The 21,694-nt window shown below is 31.2% G+C and overlaps 1 protein-coding gene across 1 annotated transcript; it reads right to left on the reverse strand.

Moving 5' to 3' along the window:
- Nucleotides 1-10,720: 10,720 nt before the first annotated feature.
- LOC121222480 (protein NRT1/ PTR FAMILY 5.4) lies at nucleotides 10,721-15,659 on the reverse strand. Its single transcript, XM_041103351.1, has 5 exons — nucleotides 15,395-15,659; nucleotides 15,087-15,304; nucleotides 14,750-15,001; nucleotides 14,367-14,644; nucleotides 10,721-11,717 (listed from the first exon to the last, which is right to left on the reverse strand). Exons 1-5 carry the CDS (start codon nucleotides 15,510-15,512, stop codon nucleotides 10,829-10,831), a joined length of 1,755 nt encoding a protein of 584 aa, XP_040959285.1. The 5' UTR covers nucleotides 15,513-15,659; the 3' UTR covers nucleotides 10,721-10,828.
- Nucleotides 15,660-21,694: the final 6,035 nt, after the last annotated feature.

Genomic DNA, 21,694 nt, shown 5'->3' on the forward strand with positions numbered 1-21,694 from the left:
TCAAAATATAATTTTACCATATATTAATTTATAATTTTTTAATTTAGAGAAGCTAAAACATAAATTTTCATTTTAGGGCCAAGTCCCCTACCTGGCCCCTCTAGTGCCGCCAATTTCCATAACAATCAATCTCATCATAATATATATACTATTAATAAGTCCTTAATTGAGTTGATGTCACAAGTTAATTAGACATGAACTTAACTAGGAAAAGACTAATTTTTTTTAAAGTAACAAATATTACTATGACAACATTTTCCTTTTTATATTTTGATATAAAATTTATATAAAAAAACAAGTTAAACCCAAAATAAATTTAAAAAAAGCCCACAAATGATGAGTTTGAACCTAGGACACCAAAGTCCCTAACACCTCTATTTTGTCATTTCAACCACAATTTAATTGATTTTTTTATATAATTTTTTATAAATATAATTTTTTATGTAAATTTTGTACGCACATCAGTGTGCCATAATATAGTATAAATAATTATGATTATAAATAATGAATGATTATATGTAATATTATGATTATAATATGTATAGAATTTTGTGTATTTGAATTATTCTCTGGATATATGTTGACACATTTGAAGGCGGGGAAAATTTTTGTGGCTAGTTCTATGATTGAAACCGTGGCTGCAACTTGAGACACTATTTTATTACTTTACTTGTCTATTTTTAGAGTTGGCAAATTTTAGAACAAAACTATTAGACTACTTATTTTGGAGATAGTTAGACAAGTTAAAGCCCAAAACATGAAGACAATTGAGTTAAAGTTGAAGGCTTGAAGATTGGTTACTTGAGGATAAAGTAAAATCACTTTCTATATGTGAAGACATTGAATTACATTAAGACTCTTATAGAATTATGATCCTATGTTGATTTTTAGCTTTACTTTATAAAAAAGTAATTAGACTATGACTCTTATGTAAGTAAGACTTAATTTTTGTCTAAGTTAAACAGATACTGCAATATTGAGAGAGCACAAATTTATTTAAGTTAGGAACGTTTTATGTGTGCATTTTTTTTTTGTAAGTAATCAAGAGAGTCTCTTGTATTGCAAAACTAAGATTTCAAGGGGAAAGCTTAATGAGAGAGTAATCTAATTTTTGTGCAACGGTGAAATTGTTAAATTGGTGAGAGTTAGCCTAATGTTAGGACTTAAATAATTAGTTGTGCTGTGAGAAAGATAGTGGATTATTGCTTTGGGCAAGACCCAACAGACATAGACTGAGGTCAAATTACGTAAATAATTTCGATATTCATCTTTACATTTCTGCACTTTTGATTTCGTGGTTGAAATTTTGGCCACAATTCTAAACAATATTTTAGCCATAAATTTTGTTTGCAAAACAAGTTCCCACATTTCTACTATATATAAAATTACACAAATTTAAAAAACTTTTAAATGATCAAAAATATCATCTATTGTTTATCATAACACTATATAAATATCTGATATTTATTATTAATAAAATTTAATTACTAAAAAGAATTTATTAAATTAATAATCTCAATATTGAAATTGTAAAAGTAACCCAATCTCATTCTAAAATATTCATACCCAAACCTAACCTCAATATATTATCCTAAGCCCAAAATCTAATAACATTCTTATTATTACCCAAACATAAAATAAACTAATTATATTCTAAATCTCAAGTCCCCTCTAAAAATAAGCTAAAAAAAAACACGTAAAAAATTAAAGACACAATACATAATTTAATTTTATAAAAATTAAATTAAATTAAATTAAATTAAAATTTTTATAAAAAATAAATTTTTTAATAATATTATATCTATTAGTTGTTATATAAGAGTATAATAAATGATTAATAACCATTGAGATTATACAATACTATATTGTGTATAATATAATCTACCATAAACTGTAACTATTTTCTCCCTATATCATGGATTCATTTGGGTGCATATAAACAAGCTTAATATTAAACGGGGAATTGAAAAAAAAATTAATTTCTTTTATATTATTAATGTGTGTTCTACTATTCATGTTCGGAATTTGTGACTATCCTTCCCAACAATGTCATTTCTAAGATTTGAATTTGAGTCCTCCCTTATTATAATATATAATTATCTCAGATTATATTATATACATTACTTATGCTTAATGAAATGTATATCAACTTAATATAAAGATTACATATATATCATTATGAGCATGATTAACAATTTCACATCATATTAATTTAATTAATTTTTTCTTAAAAAATTAATATATAAATCAATATAACATATTATATTAATGTATATACATACTATACTATAATATACAATAAAATAATATTGTTGTGGGGGAATCGACTCCCTTGTTAGGAGAAGTTTTTGAAATGTTAGTACTCTGAGATGTCGATCTGAACTTCGAATAGTTGTTAATGTTCTCGAGGTGTTTATGTTTGGTTTTAGTTCCAAGTTTTTGTTTTCCTACTTCGAGTAGAGCTCGAATGGGTTGACGAAGTTTCAATAAGAACACCCAGATTTACTAAGAAAATATTTTATCATTTTGGTCTTGATGAGATTAGAACCCAAGTCCTTAAAAGACCCTTAAAGGATTAACACTACCAACATTTTCTTGGAGGATGTAGACAAGTACAAAACAAAGAGTATTTTCTACCCACACCACCCTTAACCATGGCATGTGCAATACCATTGGCTTCTCAAAACACAGTAATAAAGGGAACATTTTTCATGGACAGGACGGTGGATTATTACACCAATCCACAACAAAACTTGAATCAGACTCCATAATTAAAGTTGCTGAGTCCTTCCATTGAGTGTGTCAACAAAGACATCAAGTGATTTTACTATGCCTCTCACTTCACCCTTATTTGAATCCATATGACCAAGGGCCCCTGAAAACATGGTCAAATTATTTCCATCCACATCTCTCCAGCCGGACCAAGATTACCACCACAAGCCCCATCAACCTGCACCCCACTTGGAGGCTGAGGTCCTATTGAACTCGAGAAGCATGAACTGGAAAAAAATTTGAATGAAAAAAAGTATTATTTATTATATTGACATATGAATACTTTTTGTTGTATTATTAAATTTTGAAGATTAAAAAATATTTTATTAAATTTATAAATTCAAATTCATATTTTAAAATATTTATTATATCAAATCCAAACTCAAGTCAAATATATCAAGCCCAAACTCAAGACTCAGAAAAATAAAATACAATCAGTACCCAAATATAATTTGTAAAAATTAAAATCCCAGTCCAAAATTTATTCTTTAAAATTAAATTTTAAATAAATTTAAATTTATTTTTAATAATATTTTATATATTATTAATTATATAAATGTCTAGTCATATAATAGACGATATATTAGTGTTACAAAATATATGTGAAATTTATAAAAATATTTTGTTATATTTAAATTATTATATTGTTAAATTAAAAATTTGTCGAACTTGAAGTTACTCAAACAAATTTTTTACAAGCTCTAAGGACAACCTCTTTGCTTTTCACGTGTAAAACCTTCATTGTTACTCTGCCCAAATTATATTGCTACAATCGAGTATTTTAACCCAAATTTTAAAATTCTAACTTTTACTATTTATAATATTCTTATTAATTAACACTTATATAATACTTGATTCGAAGTTTTTAAATATATATTTTTTCAAATGATAGTGTAACATTAAAATTATAAAAAAAAAAGTCAAAAAGTTGAGCAATTTTGATCACCAAAAAGTTTATATTTGGACTAATTTAAGTAAACCAAACAAATAAAAAATAATTTTTTATACAATGCCTAGAACTTATTATAATCCCTTCTCAATCTTTAAATAGAAGATAGAACACACTTGAGTGCACTTTACTCCACATACTCCTATATCAGTATTTCAACTGAGCTAAGACTCAATCAGTATTAATCATTTTTAAGAGCTGGTGGCACCCAAGTTGAAATATTGACATTTACAATTTTTTCTAAGTTAGTATTTAGTATATTGGTTGCATTTTTTTAATTCCATAAGCAAACTTAAGAAATTATCATGTGTCTATTAGCAACTACAGAGCAGTTGCAAAATATTGAAGATCGGAATCAGTTGAATCAGCTTAGCTGGTTATGATTCTGTTGCAATTTGTATTCTGATACAAATGGTTACAATTTGTTAAGCCTCTGCTGAACTGTTATCTCAGTATAAATGCAGACCTAAGGTATTGATCATAATATGAATGAATTTTATGTTTCACCATCAGAGAAACTTTTTGGCCACCCACCAGATTATAGGCCACTCCAGGTGTTTGGGTGTTTTTGTTACCCACTGCTTCGCCCGTATAACCAACATAAACTTCAGTTCCGGTCGACTCAATGTACTTTTTTGGGAGATGCTTCCAATCGACAAGGGTACAAATGCTTGGATCAAAATGGGAGGATTTATGTCTCTCAACATGTGCGATTTGAAATAGCGGTTTTCCCCTATGTCAAGTCCACACTGCTAGCTTCCACCATTCCTTCAAAAAGTCCCTCCTCTGTTACCACTCTTCCAGTTCTAGTTTCAGTGTCTGGTCCCACCTCAGTGGTGCAAGTGGCCTCTAATACTGATGATATAGTATCTTCACATTTTGATGTTGGTTCTAGTCATACTGAAAGTTTGAGGCTTGTTAATGTGGTTTCTTCTACTCGTAAGAGTGATTCTTTGCCTAGTACACAACAAGTCTCCAATTCCATCTTGGATCCTCAACCTGTGGTTGGTAATACTCATCCAATGATCACAAGAAATAAGCTTGGGATTTTCAAACCAAAAGCATATTTGGCTGCCATCAGCTCTATCACTCCGGAAGATATTCATGAAGTTATGTGCATTCCAGCATGGCAAGAGGTAGTTCATGATGAGCTCAATGCTCATATTTGTAATAAAACATGGGAGTTTGTGCTAGCTCCCCCGGACAGATCACTTGTAGCTTGTAAATGGCTATTCAAGATTAAGAAAAATAAAACGATACTATTGCTCGCAATAAGGTTTGACTAGTCACGCAAGGATATTCTCAGGCACCAAGGCTAAATTATCATGAAACGTTTAGTTCAGTTGTAAAGGCTAATACCGTTCAAATCGTCAAGTGGATGTAAACAATGCCTTTCTAAACGATGATCTAGCTGAGGAGATTTATAGGAAACAACCACATAGATTTGAGGTTTGTGGTCGTGATGGTTCTCCATTGGCATGCAAGTTGGCCAAAGCTCTCTATAGGCTCAAACAGGCTCCAAGAGCATGGTTTGAGAAACTTTGTGGCTATCTAACTTAAAATTTGCAATTTCAAACTTTAAAGGTGGATCCATCATTACTTTTTAAAAAGACCTCTGCTGGAAATCTGTTTATCCTTGTTTACGTGGATGATATAATAGTAACGAGGGATTCGTGTTCTGAGCTTGAAGACATTATTCAACCTTTGGATAAAAAAATTGCTTTGAAGGATCTCAAAGAACTAAGTTTTTTTTCTTAGACTTGAGGTTATATATCATGCTGGATGTTTACATGTGTACCAACAAAAATATGCGGGACTTGCTTGATTGAGCACATATGGAAAATGCTAAGCTAATCTCGACTCCCATGGTTAATTCTCTCACGCTCACATCGCTGATAGGGTCTCCTCTTTCTGATGGCACGTTGTATAGACGAGTCGTTGACAACCTGCAATACCTTTGCTTGACTCGGCTTGATGTAGCATTCATAGTCAAGAAAATTAGTCAGTTCATGGACTCACTATATGATGAGCATTGAACTATTGTCAAATGAATATTATGTTACATTACAGGTACTCTTGACTATGGGCTACTATTTCGACCTTCCAGCATGAGTTTGACGGGTTTCTCTGATGCGGACTGGGCAAGTTCACTGGAAGACTACAAGTCCACTTCAAGGTTTTGCATTTACCTTGGTGATAATCTTGTTGAGCGGTCTTCAAAGAAGAAAATCGTTATCTCATGTTCCACCTCTGATGTAGAATATCAGAGTCTTGCTAATGTTGTTGCTGTCTTAACTTGGTTTCGATTGTTACTTGGTGAGATAGGTATCTATATTTCTGGTACATCAATAATATGGTGTGACAATTATAGTACTGTGTCACTAGCTGCGAATCCTATCTTGCATGCTAAAGTCAAACATGTAGAACTTGATTTGTATTTTATTCGAGAGAAGGTGTTACACGGATAGTTACAAATCAATCATGTTCTTGGTTGTGATCAAGTTGTTGATGTCCTAACCAAACCACTTACTCTGGGTTCTTTTTTACGTTGTCGAGAAAGTTTGATGCTCACTGTTGTTTCTAATTCATTTGTTCAAGTTTCTGCAGGGGGAATATTAGCAACTACAAAGTAGTTGCAATATATTGAAGATGGGAATAATTTGACTTAGTTAGCTTAGCTGGTTATGATTCTGTTGCAATTAGTGTGACGCCTTAAAATTTTAACATTTGACTATTGATTTCTGTCATAATTAAGTGTTTGTGTCTGTGGTTATGTTCTTTGCTTTTGTGGTCAAGGTCAAGAGTTTGAGTTGTAACATTAGAAATTTTGTTATTTATTTTAAGATAACCTTTATTTTAGAGTTGCATATTTAAGTTTAATTCTGTGCGAATCTGTGTCCAGAATGAGCCTATTGGTTTACTGGTTAAGCATATGTATTATGTTTGGTTCTATGTTTGAGTTCTAACGTATGCGTTAAGAAATATTTTGCTAACTGTCAGAATTTTAATTGGAAGTTAAATCAATTAATTTAACGTTCCTCATTCTTTTCTAATTTTTTTCCTTTTTTTTCCTTCCATTTTCTTCTTCTTTTTCTTTCTTTTGTTTCCTGTCGCTCATCGTGCTAGTGATTTATTCCTGTTGCTTTGTACTGTCTGCTTATATTCATGCCCTTTACCTGCTACTGTTGTCGGTAAGTTTGTTTCCAGTAAACTCTACGAAATGGTTGTGAAATGTTTGAAATTCTTTTTTGTCAAGAAAGTGGTTTCGTGATTAATGATGGAATCCTTGTTTGCATATTCGATTAATGACTTAGGAGAAAAGCTTCCAGGACGATGGTCTTTCTAACACTCGCAATTCGTGAACCTCATCTGATTGTGGAGGTAATGGTTGTTGAATTGGGGTTTTGTGTTGAATTATGTCGATGACGCGATCTTAGTAATTCTGATTATTTCATGTTAATTGGCTATGGACCGTCCATTTTAGGCCTTGGGAGTCCGTTACGTTATTTCTACTTTAAAATCTCTTCAGGTGTGTACCAAAAACCTTAAATTATGTGAGTTTCAGATGCTGAAAAATATGGCTGTCAATGACACACGACTGTGTGGGTGGTCGTGTAACTCACTGTTCATTGATTTGGAGCCACATGGGCAAGGCACATAGGCGTGTGTCCAGGCCTTGTGTGGCCATATTAGTGCAGGGTTCATACGGGCGTGTGTCTAGGCCGTGTAACTCACTGTTTATGACTTAGGACCGCACGGGTAGGGACATGGGCGTGTGCCCAGGCCGTATGAGTCACACGGGCGTGTGTCCAGGCCGTGTAACTCACTGTTTATCTTTCTTCTAAGTACTACTATTAGAAATTTTGATATTTTATGATGTAATTATAACGCCCCAAAATTTCTAATTTCGTTATTGTGAAAATATGACACAAATATCTGTCAGCTTTAGTGGTTATGTGTTCTGGGAGTGTTTGGGAGGTTCCAAGTTCAAGCCTTTGCTTGGGTAAATTTTGGTATTTTGAATGAATTAGGCCTTACTCTTGTTTAATAGGATTTTATTTGATTGTTAGGTAAATTACATTAGAATGGGTCTGCTGGTTTGGTGGTTAAATGTTGTGTTATTATGGTGGAGGTCTTGTGTTCGAATTCCTATGTAGGCAATGGTATTATTTTTTGCTTAGATTTCGGGATAGAGTTGTGTAATAGGGGGATTCTGAGTAGTGGATGTGTAGTGGGAATTAGGGGAGAAGATTAAGGGATTTTGGGGGTTATTGAGATTTTATTTTATTTTTTTCCCATAACCGAATTTTGACTCTCTTTTCCAAAAAAAATTCTGTTGTCTATTCTTCTCCCTCTCCTCTTACCGAAATTCTCTAAATTTTTCCATCTTTCTCTTCTTCTTTTTTCTTCTTGATTTATCCCTAATCCATTTATTTTCCTTCGTTTTCGCACGTGGTTAGTACTCACTTAGTTTCGGTAAGTGTTTCTCTTCGTTTCTGTTATGAATCTCTTAACGACTGAAGTGGTAATTTTTTTCTCTGCGATTTGGGCATAAGGGGAGGCACAGACTGGTAAATTCAGTGTTCTCATCTTAACAACAGTTTAACGGAAGGTTAGCGTTGGTGGTAAGTTGGGTTTCTATTCGTTCTTGGTTGTCAATTCGCTTTTAAATTCGTTAAATTGATGTTGAGTATCTTGATTATAGGCTTTGGAGTGCTCAGGAACTGTTTTAGCATCAAAGAAAACCAGGTGTGTACCCGAAATGCAAAAAAAAAAATATTCGGTGAAAAGCCAAAATTGCTTGCTGTTTGGACAGCAGAAGTAGGCTAACTTTGTAAAATTTCCATAAATTGTGGAAATCGAATTAGAGGTTGAAAAAAATATAGAATTAAAGCTTATTGAGTCTAGTTTCTCATAGAAGAAATAGTGTAAGTAATAGAATTGTAAATCGTGAGGTATAATAAACTTTGTGAGACAATGTCAGATTTAATTCGGGTCAAAATTGGAGAAACATAATTAGGGGTTAAAATTTACATGTTTAAATTATTAATGAGTCTATTTTCAATAGAAACAAATAGAAACATAATCCAAATTTTGTACTAAGAGATAATTAATTTTTAACAAAGAATGGACGAAACTGTCAGATAGTAGAACAATGGTAAGTTTGAAAATTTTACTGTACTTATTAGCTAAACCAAAAATTTTGAAAATTTTATGGTAGAAAGGTATTTGAGTCTAGTTTCAAAGACATTAAGCGGATCTTAATTCGGAATTCTGTAGCTCAAGATATAAATAATTTTGTAACAGTGACTCAAGTAGACAGCTTTGGAGGAATATATAAGTAAATAGTGAAAACATATATGAATAATTAACTAGCACGGGTTACATTAAAAATAGATCACGTTGCCAAGGCCAATTCGGGCCGAGTGGGCCACATGGGCGCGTGAGCCCATTTTTCTGAAAAGTTCTGTAAGGTTGCACGGGTCGCCTAAGTCGATTGTGGACTTATTGTAAGGTCGGTAAGCTTTACTTAGACCTCTATATGTGTGATCTGTCTGTTTGATTTCTATATCGAGCATGACTTATGATATCTGAATGTATGTACTATTAATTGCATAATGGCATGACATATTTTGTATGTTGCATTGCTTCGGGGTGGGTTAATGATATTTGGAGGAAGTGTCTGAAAGGCTATTAAGTCTGTTATTTGGTAGCTCCGCTACAACCTTCTGATTATGTGCCACATTTAGGTACAACATGGTGTGTAGGGATGTGTGGATTGATTTAATCCCCACATGGTGTGTAGGGTTGGACGGAGATGGTGTGTAGAGACTGGTGGGTAGGATTCTGATTTACTGTATCTGCATTCTGTATCTGATATGGGCCAAGACCCTAATGTGTTTCTGAGACTGTATCTGAATGGGCTAAGGCCCAAACTGATTCTATGATGGGCATGGGCCCCAGATTGTATCTAATTGAATTCTGTTGATTATCTGTATGCATGTTTTCTGTGAGGATTACACACCGAGTTTGCGAAAACTAACCCTTTCTCTGTTTAATCTGTACAGGTAATCCCCAGACTTGATGAGTCGGTGCAACAGAGGACTCGACGGTAGCGACACGTAAATTTTAGACTGTTTTCCGTTAATGCCTAGAATTTATTACTTATTTGGGGTTTTTGATGTATCTTCTGGAATATTGACTGGTTGGCTTTAAATTTGGAACTTTATACTATTTTTTATGGATTTTTTTAAACTGCAACTCCACAAAACACGATTTTTTTCTTCTAAAAACTAAGGTTTTTCGTAAATAGAAACGATTTTCCCTAAATTAATTGGTTACAAAAGCTTCCGCTAAGAGACAAGTTTTAAAGCAAATCAACTAGTTTCTTTTTTCTAATTAAATAAAAGCTAACTTACTGTAACGGTTTTTAAACTCGATAATATTGTCTTCAAATCCCTTTCCATGTGGCATCGCCAGATTCGGCCATAACGTCTAGGCCGGATTTGGGGTGTTACATTTATGGTATTTGGGAAGATTATATACTTAGTTATTTGCTGTGATGGATTCTATGTGATGAATGGTTCATTTTGACTGTGTTATAAATGTGGTATTTGTAGTATCGATAATGTAACTCTCGAGGCTTGGTCTGGACGTCTAGGCCGAATTTAGAGTGTTACAAATTAGTATTCTGTAACAAATAATTACAATTTGTTAAACCTTTCCTGAAATGTTATCTCAGTATAAATGTAGACCTGATGTATTGGTCATAATATGAACGAATTTTATGTTTCTCTCATTTTCTAATAGTGTCTCATTTCTTTTATATATTTATTTTTATAATATTATACTATGCTCTATAGAACACTTGTCATTACTTTAGCCCTGCTTTTAGAATTTAAAAACCCCACTGAATAACAATGTACTAAATATGTTTTCTTTTTCTATCTTCCAATTAAAATCATCCTATGTAAAATAAAATATATAGATAAAAGAATATAGTTAACTACTTTTGTATTTGAACTTTTGAGTAATATAATAATATAATATAATATAATTACTAAGTTGTAACACATGCATTTTTTTACATCGAAATAGCTCCAAATTTCATACTTTTACGTCCAAATAGCCTCCCATTCCCGACTCTTTCCCCTCACCAACTCTTTCATCATTATTTTCAACTTTTTTATACACAAATCTCCTAGAAATCCAAATATAAGCACACAAATTAAAAGCACTCAACCCTGCCAATACCCAATAAAAGTAATTAAGTTTTGCACGGTTTAGATTATCTCCCAACCATTCATTCCCATGCCTTGAACTAATGACTTGAACCACTGAGATTATAGCTGTGTTTATAAAGCTCCCAACTCCCACTACACTTATATATGCAGCTGCCCCAATGCTTCTCATTTCTTCCGGCATTTGATCGTAGAACAATTCTTGTAATCCGACGATTGTAAAAACGTCTCCTAGTCCGGTAAGCACATATTGAGGAAGTAACCACCATACGCTCATTGGGACTACGGCTTTCGGGGCATCCATTAGGCCATGTTTGGTGGCAGTGTTGACCCTAGCCGTCTCTACTAGGCCTGCGACAACCATGTTCAATATGGAAATGAATAGGCCGGTACCGATCCTTTGTAGCATTGTTATTCCAGAGGGATGTCCGGTTATTTTTCGAGCGATGGGGACGAAAACCCGATCATAAATCGGGACGGCGATGAGGATCGTGAGGCCTACGAGAATTTGAAGTGCTGCCGGGGGGACTTGAAAATTGGGACCTATTGATCTCAACATTGTGCTGCCTTGCTTGGTGAAAAATGTGTGTAATTGAGTTATTACAGCACTGAACATTAAGCAACCAAGCCATATGGGTATAAGGCGAAGAACAAGCTTCACTTCTTCAACTTGGTTCAATGAGCAAAGCCGCCATGGATCCCTAGTTTTGCTCAAGGTATCTTTATCGTCGATGATCATTGCTTTATCTAGAAATCTATAATTTTAAAAAGGGTCGTAAATAAATTGAGCTTGAATGAATAAAATATTGTATAAATAAATATGAGGAGAGATCTATTTATATTAGTAGAAAACAAAAATAATTTTACACATTTTAATAATTTTTTGTACGGTTAATATTTTAACAATCCAATCGTTAAATTTATTAAGATATTTTTATTTATCATGCATGTAAATTTTTGAATCGATTTGATATGTTTGCCATATTAATTTATATTATCGTCTATATTAATATATATTTAATAGTTGAAAGTTTTTTTTATATAAAACGAATAGTTAAAAATTTTAATTTACTCTAAACTTAACATGCATGATCTACGTGAATTAAACATGAAATATGATTTTATATTAATCATACAAAAACTTATTAAAATAAATAAAATTACTCCGATTTTATATTAATGTGAATGGATCTCTCTCTAATAAATAAATACTCTTGTTTTCTTTCTATTAATGAAAATTTTAAAATAATAATATAAAAAAATAATGAAATTGATTAAAAAATAAAACTAAACAAATAGTGATGAGAGAAATTGGAGAATATTGGTGGGTATGATGAAGCAATTAATTTGATATAAATACATGGTGTGCAATTTTGCAAGAGAATAGGATCTAATTCTAGGGGTGTGCATAATTCGGGTAAAACCGAAAAAATTCGGTTAACCGACCGAATTCTGTTAATCGGTCGGTTAACCGAATTTTTTCGGTCGGGGGTCGGTTAATTTTTTTATGATTTTTCGGTTAACGGTTAATTCGGTTCGAAACCGGTCGGTTAACCGAAAATTTTCGGTTAACCGAAAAAATTAATAAATAAAATTATCCAACCCAACCCAAACTCAATTACCCAACCCAATAAAACTAAAACTAAAGTTTACCCAATTACCCAATCCAATAAAACTAAAACTAAAAGACAACCCAATTTACTAAAGTCTAAAACCCAATTTACTTTAATAATTTATAAATTTTTTAAATTTTAAAAATAAAAAATAAAAAAAATTCGGGTATTTTTCGGTAATTCGGTTAATTCGGTTAATTCGGGTAATTCGGGTAATTCGGGTAATTCGGGTAATTTTTAACCAAAAATAAAAAATACATAATTTTCGGTTAATTCGGTTAACCGACCTTATTAACCGAAAAATTTCGATTCGGTTAAATTTTTTTAAAAAAAAATCGGTTCGGTTAACGGTTAAATTTTTTGGAAGGTCGGTTAATTCGGTTATAGTAATTTCGGGTCGGTTAACCGGTCGGTTAACCGAATGAACACCCCTATCTAATTCTATTTGTGTGAACATGAATCAAGAGATTTACAAACAAGTCTAAAATTTATTAAACACTACAATTAAAAAATAAAAAAGTAAAGCTAAAGCATTTTATTTCATATTATTTAAATTAAAGTAGTGATTAGATCACATAAAATTATATTTTGTATGGATTCCTCTTCCTTTTAACATTACTAGTTAAAATTAAAATTATGATGAATTTGGTAGGTAGAAGTGAGTAATTAAAGGTTTCGACCCCTTCAAAAGAGAATTAATTTAATTTAATTTTCTTATAAATAGAAAATTTATAAATTGATATATAGTGAAATTACATTTGGACTCTTAAAATGAAAAAAATTAATTCAATCTTCTTAAAAATAAAGAAATTATAAATTAATATACAATAAAATTGTACTTTAACCCCTAAAAATAAAAATAAAAATTATATTTTTAACAGGAAAGCTTGGGACAATAGTTAAAAGAATATGTTTGCTTGTGCATATTCTTTTTATTTAAAAGTTTTTATATAATAATTTATTAGGTCCTTCAATTTTACAAAAGAGTTAATTTAGTCGTCCTTTTAATTTTTCGATTATTTTAGTTCTTGAATTTGCATTGTGTGTTAAATTATTTTAAAATAGATGAAACAAATTAACGTTTGTTAACTTTAGTAACGTGACATCCACATAGTAGTCCACGTGTATGCTACATTAGTAATTAATTAATTTTTTAAAATTAAAAATATTAAAGAAATATTTTATATTTTATATTATTTTTTAAATTTTTTTATTTTTAATTTTAATTAATTACTAATGTCGCATGTATATAAATATAATAAAACTTATAGAATTTACATGTGAGATTAAAAAAAACTTATAGAAAATGATTAAAAATTAATAAAAATCAATCATGTGATATATTTTCTTATAAAATTCAGAAAAACATCATTGATGATGTATAAAAGAAATTCAAATATTTAGATCATCATTTCCTCATAAAATAACTGTTTAATAGTACTAAAATCAGTCCAAGAATCTCGGTTACGGAATTAGGAACCTAGTTGTCAATTTACTACTTTTAAACAAATTTGAAGGTGTAGAAAATTACTTGAATTTGATATTTTCCTTTTTTTTCTCCAAAATTCAAGCATTTCCAATTTTGTTATTAATTTTCCATTAATTTATTGAAAATATCTTTTTCCTATTTAAAGATAATAGTGTTTTACAGGAATATGACAGTCTATATCCTCGTCACGTTCAAATACTTTTAAATTTATATATATATACATATATATATTTTCAGGAACATTGATGTATTGATTTTTATGTTATTTTCTTAATTTATTTTATGTTGTTTAATAAATTTACCTGAACTGTTTTGTACGGACCAAGTCGCGACCCATGGTTTGACCTTTGACGTGGCTCCCACCTCTTCTATCATCTTCATAGCAAATTCCCCTGCCACCGTGGGTTTCACTCACGCGCCACTTCTTTGCAGCGGCGACAAAGACCTGAGCCACAGAGGTGAACGGACTCCCTGTCGGCCGTTGCTTTCGGTACTTCCTGATCCCAATTAGAAACACCGCCAATGCTACCGCTAATGACCCTGATAACACCCCAAATCCTGCTGCCCAACTAACATTATCCTACATGACATCAAATATCACCCTCTACATTAAAATTATTTAAGTAAAAGAAAAGGTTTAAAAGTATGAAAGGAAAGGTAGTTTAGGCACAAACTTTGATGTTACCTGGAGATAAATGACGACAACGATGGCGACTGAGGCTCCTGTAACGATCCCAAGGTACCACCAGTTGAAAAATGAGCTTTTGGCTGCCTTTTCTTCAGGATTGTTCTCATCGAACTGGTCAGCAGCGAAGGTTTGAACGCATGGTTTATGGCCTCCTTCGCCAATGGCTAATACGTAAAGCGCTGTGAAAAACACAGCTTTGCGGGAATGTATAGGGATTACTGACACTGATAAGCTCAATAACACCATTCCCTGAATCATAAAGAACAAAAAAAAAACAAAAAGCTTGTTAAGAACATATCTCCAATCCCAATAGACACGACGCGACCGAACTTACCAAGAAGTAGATGACAGAGGAGGCAAGGATGGTCTTGAAGCGACCGAGGTATGAATCGGCAATGAAGGCTCCGAGCAAAGGGAAGATGGCGGAGACCCCAACCCATGTATTGACGTTCTTGGCTGCGGTGACCACTGGTTCTCCGAGATTGTTTGTGAGGTATGTGATCAGATTTCCAGCCAATCCGTAGAAAGCAAATCGCTCGGCCATCTCAACAGCTGCGTCAAACAACAATGACAATTTCATCAAACACTCAAGATAAAGATCCATGAAAAACGAAAACAGAAAGGAAGAAACTATTGGCTTACAGATAACAAAAAAGGCTGCTTTCCACCCTCCTTTGGAGGGCTTTTTTTGAGAAGAGAGTTTGGTGGGGTTTTGACGGTGGGCATTGTCTATGGTGACAGGAGCAACTGAGCTGTCCATGGACGAGTTGGAGTGTAGGAAATTTGGATGAAGAACTCGATGAAAATGGTGGGATGGATTGAGGACGATTGCTTCAATTTATATATGTGAAAAGTTATAAGCCTTGGACATTTGAGTAAACTTCCATGCTCTCCTTTTTTTTCACCTTAAGCTATTGAGTCAAAACTATTTGGCTGTAGCATCCCACTTTGTCACTAGCAAAAACAGTAATTCTTTTTCTCGGATTTATATTTATTAAAATAATACTTTAAGTTTGGAGTTCAAAATTTATCTATGTAATTACGAATTTTACCACAAAAAGAAAATTGTCTTGATTGAAAAATATATATACAATTATACATCCTAAATAACATCAAACGAATCACAGGAGTGGATTAACTGAACCAATCTGTTTTTATATTATAGATTCAAATGGCTGATTTCTTTGTTTCATTAAACATTAAACCAAATTTCTTTAATTGTAGACAAGGACAAGGTTGCTACCAACTTCAAACTTCCTATGTTAAGTAACCAAAGATTAGATTATTTTCATTCCTTCAAAAATTGCTTTGATGGATACATGTTCAAAGATGGAATCGTTTATTACATTTTAAAATCTCTTTATTCCTCAAATGTTCATATAATCATCATTATACCGATTTAATCAGTTTTTGTGCTCAATTAAATTGATCCGTATTGATTTGTGAGTCAACCGGTTCAATTCCTATCTTTGGATTGGTATTTCGATCAATTCCAGATCCAACCAGATTGACTAGTCAATCCATTCAGATTTTGAAAACATTAGTTCTGATTGATCAAATAACTTTTTCAATCTCGTTAAGTCGAACAAGCAAGTGGTGAAGTTTGAAAATATAATTTATTGTTAGTATCTCAATCTTGAGAGAACAAATTTTGAACATTACGAACATTGCCATACATTATAAAAGAAAAATAAAGAGAGATATAAATTAATAATGATTTTAATTTAATTCTAAAATTATTCATTAATATATCTTAATAGTGCATAAATACAAAGTTTGAAATTAAATTGTGTTTGAAGCATTGTGATAATAATTAACTCTGCCAAAAGAGTAGGAATTTTATCAATTAAGTTATTGAATATTTTTGGTAATATTTAACGAGAAGTTTAAAGGAAGGAAGATAAGATTCCAAAGATTATTTATACACACACTAAAAAGGACCCATTTGATTTTGTAAATTTCTTATTTCTTTCACTCCAATTCCACAAATACATACCTACCATTTCATAATAGGCTCCAGTCACTAAGGTTTTGGTAAGGTTGGTAAAGGTAAATATGTGAATTTTCGAGTTCTTTTAATTTGATTAGTTAGTTCGTAATTTGAATTGTTTAAATTCGTAATTTGTACTATAATTATTTGATTTTTTATTTCAATTTTTAGTCTGTTTGTATTATAATAATTTAATTCTTTATCAAGTGATTACTCATACATGTAAACTTTAAAAATATAAATATATCTTTGGCTCGAAAAGTATTTAAACCTGAAATTTGATATATTAAAAAATACCCACTTATCCTGTAAGGTTTGATGAAAAATTTACTAACGTTTATTTATTAAATGAATTTTAAATAAGAAGATTACTTTACCCTTTATTATTTATTATTTTATTTTCAATAATTTCCAATTAAAATAATAAAAATATTTTAATTATTTTTAAATTAAATTATAAATTTCATTACATTCTAATATAATTATATGTTAATCATAGTGCTTTCTTCTATTAATATATGCATGTGCTTTTTTAAAAGTTACATGTATAATCACAATTGTAATAATAAAAAATAAATTTGAATAGCTATAACTAAAATGAAACTATACACTGTCCAAATATAATCATAAATTAGAATAAATATAGGTTGAGAATGAATATGCACACGATTTGCATAAAGTGAGATTTGAACTTAAGATCTTAAACTTTCCAAATTTCTAGGGCCTTAAGTTTAAGATCTTAAACTTCCCAAAGCTCTAGGCCTTAAACTTACCTTTAAGCTAAAACTTTATTTTTAAAAATATTATTATAAATTATAATTATAATTTTCTTTTGTCATCTCTTTTACTTTTTATTTATTTTTTAAAACTTTTTTATGTTAATAAATGTTAACTATTTAACTATTAATTTAATTATAATACTAATTTTAAGATAAATTATTTTTTACTTTTATATTTTAATTAATTTTTTATTAGAATTTTTAAATAATGATAACTAATTAAGTTTACATAAAAAATAATTTAATGTATTCATCTCAAGGTTAATTTTGTACCAAAAAATAAATCAAATATATTTAATTTTATAGCATCATTATTTTGCAATTGAAAATAGAGAATGAATCAACTAAATAGAAAATATATAGATATATAATAAGGCTATAGTTATTTTTTATTTAAAATTTACTTAATAAATAGATTTGAATGAAATTTATAAGATTTACTTAGGATAATATGCGGAGTAAGTTCGACATTCTTAAAAGGGTTAAAATGTAAATTTGTCACCATATTATCGTGAATATGGAAATACACTACTATATTTTATTTTGATTAATATTTGTCATTATATTTTGAGAATATCCACATATATTATGTGATTGAATTTAACCACAAAACCTTTAATTAATTAAACTTTTTCAATAATTTTGATTTTTGATTAAATTTTATTACTTATTGATAAATGTAATTTTTAAAAATTTAAAAGTAAAGTATTTAAAATATAATGTTAAAATAAATAAAATGAAATAAAAATAATTGAAAATTTTTATATTAGGTGAGAAGTAGCTCACTATCTACTTATCATTTTCCACACATTTTTCACTGAAAAATTTTATCATTTATTTTTTTAATTATAGATTATAAAACATGCTTAAAAAATTAAATCACTAAAAATATCAATTTTTAATTGATTTAATTTTTCAGTGAGTCATCAAACAATGTCTAACATAGAATTCTTTTTATTTATATGAAAAAAAACTTAAAAAAACTTTATTTTTTATAAATAACTATTTTTATGAATTATTAATATTATATTTATTTATTATTTTAAGTATTAATATTAAAATTTTATTCATTAAATTTTGTCTTCAAATTATTTTAATTTGACAATGAAAAAAATCAATAAAACAAAATTAAAAAGGCAAAATTCAAGATATAATTTATATACACACATAAGCATAGACATTAATCTTTTTTCTTTGGCCTAGTTTCGTACCTTAAAGGGGGAGCCATTAGAGGTAGGTAGTAGCTAGGCAATGATACGTCCTATTTTATTCTTCATTATTCCTATGGTTTAGTAAAGAAGTTTTTACTTTTTAGTGCTTCTTTCTTTTGAATTGTGTTTTTTTTTCTTCTAATGGCATATGGTGGGTGATATCTCTCTCTCAAATCACATGCAGATTATCTATATTTCTTCAATATAATCAAAAGGAAACTGAAAAATGAGATTCCAAATAACTTCTTTTTAATTAATTCATTAGTTTATGGTGAAAGTTGAATAATCATGAATCCATAAAGAATTAGTCTACTAGAATTGTAAAATGGACAGGAAGGATTCATTGATAATGAAAAGGCTTAATTCTCAATTTGGTACTTAGACTACACTCCGTTAAGTATGACTCCTATTTTCAGTCAAATTTGAAAAATAATCTTAAACTCTGTTTATTTATTTCAGTCAAACACTGATTAGTTTAGATTATTTTATTATTATTTGACATATAAATTTAGCCTATAAATAGGCTCTTTTACAACCTTAGATAACACACCCATTAGATTAGAACTCATAACACATTCAGAGAACTTTATGTTTACGTTTTGAGGGTTCTTTGTTTTTTGGGGTTTTCGGGGTTTAGTTTTATCTCCATCTTTTGTACTCTTCGTTCTTTTGCCATTATAGTAAAATTATCTTTGTCCGTGGTTTTTTATCCTCTTTGGAGGGGTTTTTCCACGTTAAATTTCTGTGTTCATCTTCTCAATTTCTTCTGCTATTTTTACTTGTTTGTTGCTTAATCAGGTCGATCCCTAACAAGTGGTATCAGAGCTAGTTCAAAGATCAGCCTATTCAGATATGGCAACAATAAGGTTTGAAATTGAGAAGTTCGATGGTGAGACAAATTTTAATCTGTGGCAAGTTCGGATGATGGCAATTCTAGTTCAATCCGGTTTGAAAAAGGTTGTTACCGGGAAAAAGCCTGAGAATCTAAATAAAACAGAATGGAAAGAGCTTGATGAAAATGCCTTGTCTACAATCCAGTTATGCCTCGCGAATACGGTATTGCAGGAGGTATTGATGGAGAAGACCTCATCCACCTTGTGGAAAAGGTTAGAAACTCTTTATGCGACTAAGTCTCTGGCTAACCGTTTAATGTTGAAACAACGTCTATTTACGTTTCGCATGAACGAAGGTGAGCTTCTTAGAGATTACATCAGTCAATTCATTACTCTTTTAAGTGATTTAAAGAACGTTGAGGTTCATATTGATGATGAAATCAAGCTATGCTATTATTGTGCTCTTTACCCCCTTCATACAAGTCTTTCAGGGAGACCCTGATTTATGGCAGAGATAAAATCTCGTTCGAAGATGTGAAGGGTCATTTGTTGAGTAGAGACAAACTCGACAATGAGCTTCATTTGGATAGCAAGGCAGATAGGCAAGCTTCCGTTTTGGTAGCATCAAAGAAACGAGACAAAAGGTGTCGCTATTGTAAAAAGTTAGGTCATGTCAAAGCAGATTTTTATAAACTGCGAAATAAAAGAGCTTTTGAGAGTAACGAGGAAGATGTAGCTAATGCTAATTTGGCCGATGAAAGCGGTGATGATTTCTTGTTAGTGTTAACGAGCAATAACTCCAAGCTCACGTCCGAGTGGATCCTAAATTCGGGATGTTCTTTCCACATGTGTCCCAATAGAGAATGGTTCTCCACATACAGCTCGGTTGAAGGTGGAGTTGTGCGCATGAGACATGATTCATCTAGTAAGGTAATTGGTATTGGTACTGTTAAAATTAGGATACACGATGGGACTATTAAGACACTCTCAGATGTCAGGTATGTACCTGATTTACGAAAGAATCTCATCTCCTTGAGTATTTTAAACTTGAAAGGATGCAGAATCAACATCGAGTCAAGCGGCATTAAAGTATCTCGTGGAGCTCTCGTTTTGTTAAAAGGTAAAAGAACTGGTAGTCTTTATATTCTGGAAGGTTCTACAGTGACCGGTGAAATCGGACGTCCCTTATCCGTTATAGAGTCGAAATCAACTCGTTTGGAGCTGAGGCAACTTGGTCATAGGAGGGAAAAATGTATGACCGTTTCGTTGAAGAGAGGTTTTCTTTTGGATGCAAGTTTTGAAAAGTTAGGGCACTGTGTTCGTGAAAATCAGACCCGGGTTAATTTTGATTTGGCAGTGTACAAGTCGAAGGCTAGAAGTCTTCCAGTTTCTAAGCACAGATTCGACTCAGTTAATTCCCTGCATAGTTCAAGATAGGCTCGTGGCGGGCTTTGGCAAAGATGGCGTTGTGGAAATATGAGTCAAGGTGGAGATTTGTTAAGTATGACTCCTATTTTCAGTCAAATTTGAAAAATAATCTTAAACTCTGTTTATTTATTTCAGTCAAACACTGATTAGTTTAGATTATTTTATTATTATTTGACATATGAATTTAGCCTATAAATAGGCTCTTTTACAACCTTAGATAACACACCCATTAGATTAGAACTCATAACACATTCAAAGAATTTTGTGTTTACGTTTTGAGGGTTCTTTGTTTTTCGGGTTTTCGGGGTTTAGTTTTATCTCCATCTTTTGTACTCTTCGTTCTTTTGCCATTATAGTAAAATTATCTTTGTCCATGGTTTTTTATCCTCTTTGGAGGGTTTTTTCCACGTTAAATTTGTGTGTTCATCTTCTCAATTTCTTCTGCTATTTTTACTTGTTTGTTGCTTAATCGGGTCGATCCCTAACACACTCTTTTTCTTATCTTGGTACTTAAACTTCTTTCTTTCACGAGTGATACTTAAATTACTATTTTTTTCCTAAATTGATTATTCCATTAGTCAAATCATTAATCCATAAATTAGAGCCTAAATTGTACTTTTTCTCTCAAGTTAGTACCTAAACCTTTTTTTGTCGCAAGTGATGCCTAAGTTATTCTTCTGTTACTCGTTTTACACCAAAAT

Source organism: Gossypium hirsutum, chromosome D10, assembly GCF_007990345.1.
Source record: "Gossypium hirsutum isolate 1008001.06 chromosome D10, Gossypium_hirsutum_v2.1, whole genome shotgun sequence".
In the NCBI taxonomy this organism is placed as follows: domain Eukaryota; kingdom Viridiplantae; phylum Streptophyta; class Magnoliopsida; order Malvales; family Malvaceae; genus Gossypium; species Gossypium hirsutum.

Excerpts from the sequence above, each read along its gene's own strand:
- LOC121222480 (XM_041103351.1), bottom strand. The coding sequence starts at position 15,512 with ATGGACAGCTCAGTTGCTCCTGTCACCATAGACAATGCCCACCGTCAA. Across the intron at positions 15,305-15,394 it reads AGCAGCCTTTTTTGTTATCT|CTGTTGAGATGGCCGAGCGA; the intron begins GTAAGCCAATAG and ends TGTTTGACGCAG. Across the intron at positions 14,645-14,749 it reads TTGTCGTCATTTATCTCCAG|GATAATGTTAGTTGGGCAGC; the intron begins GTAACATCAAAG and ends GATGTCATGTAG.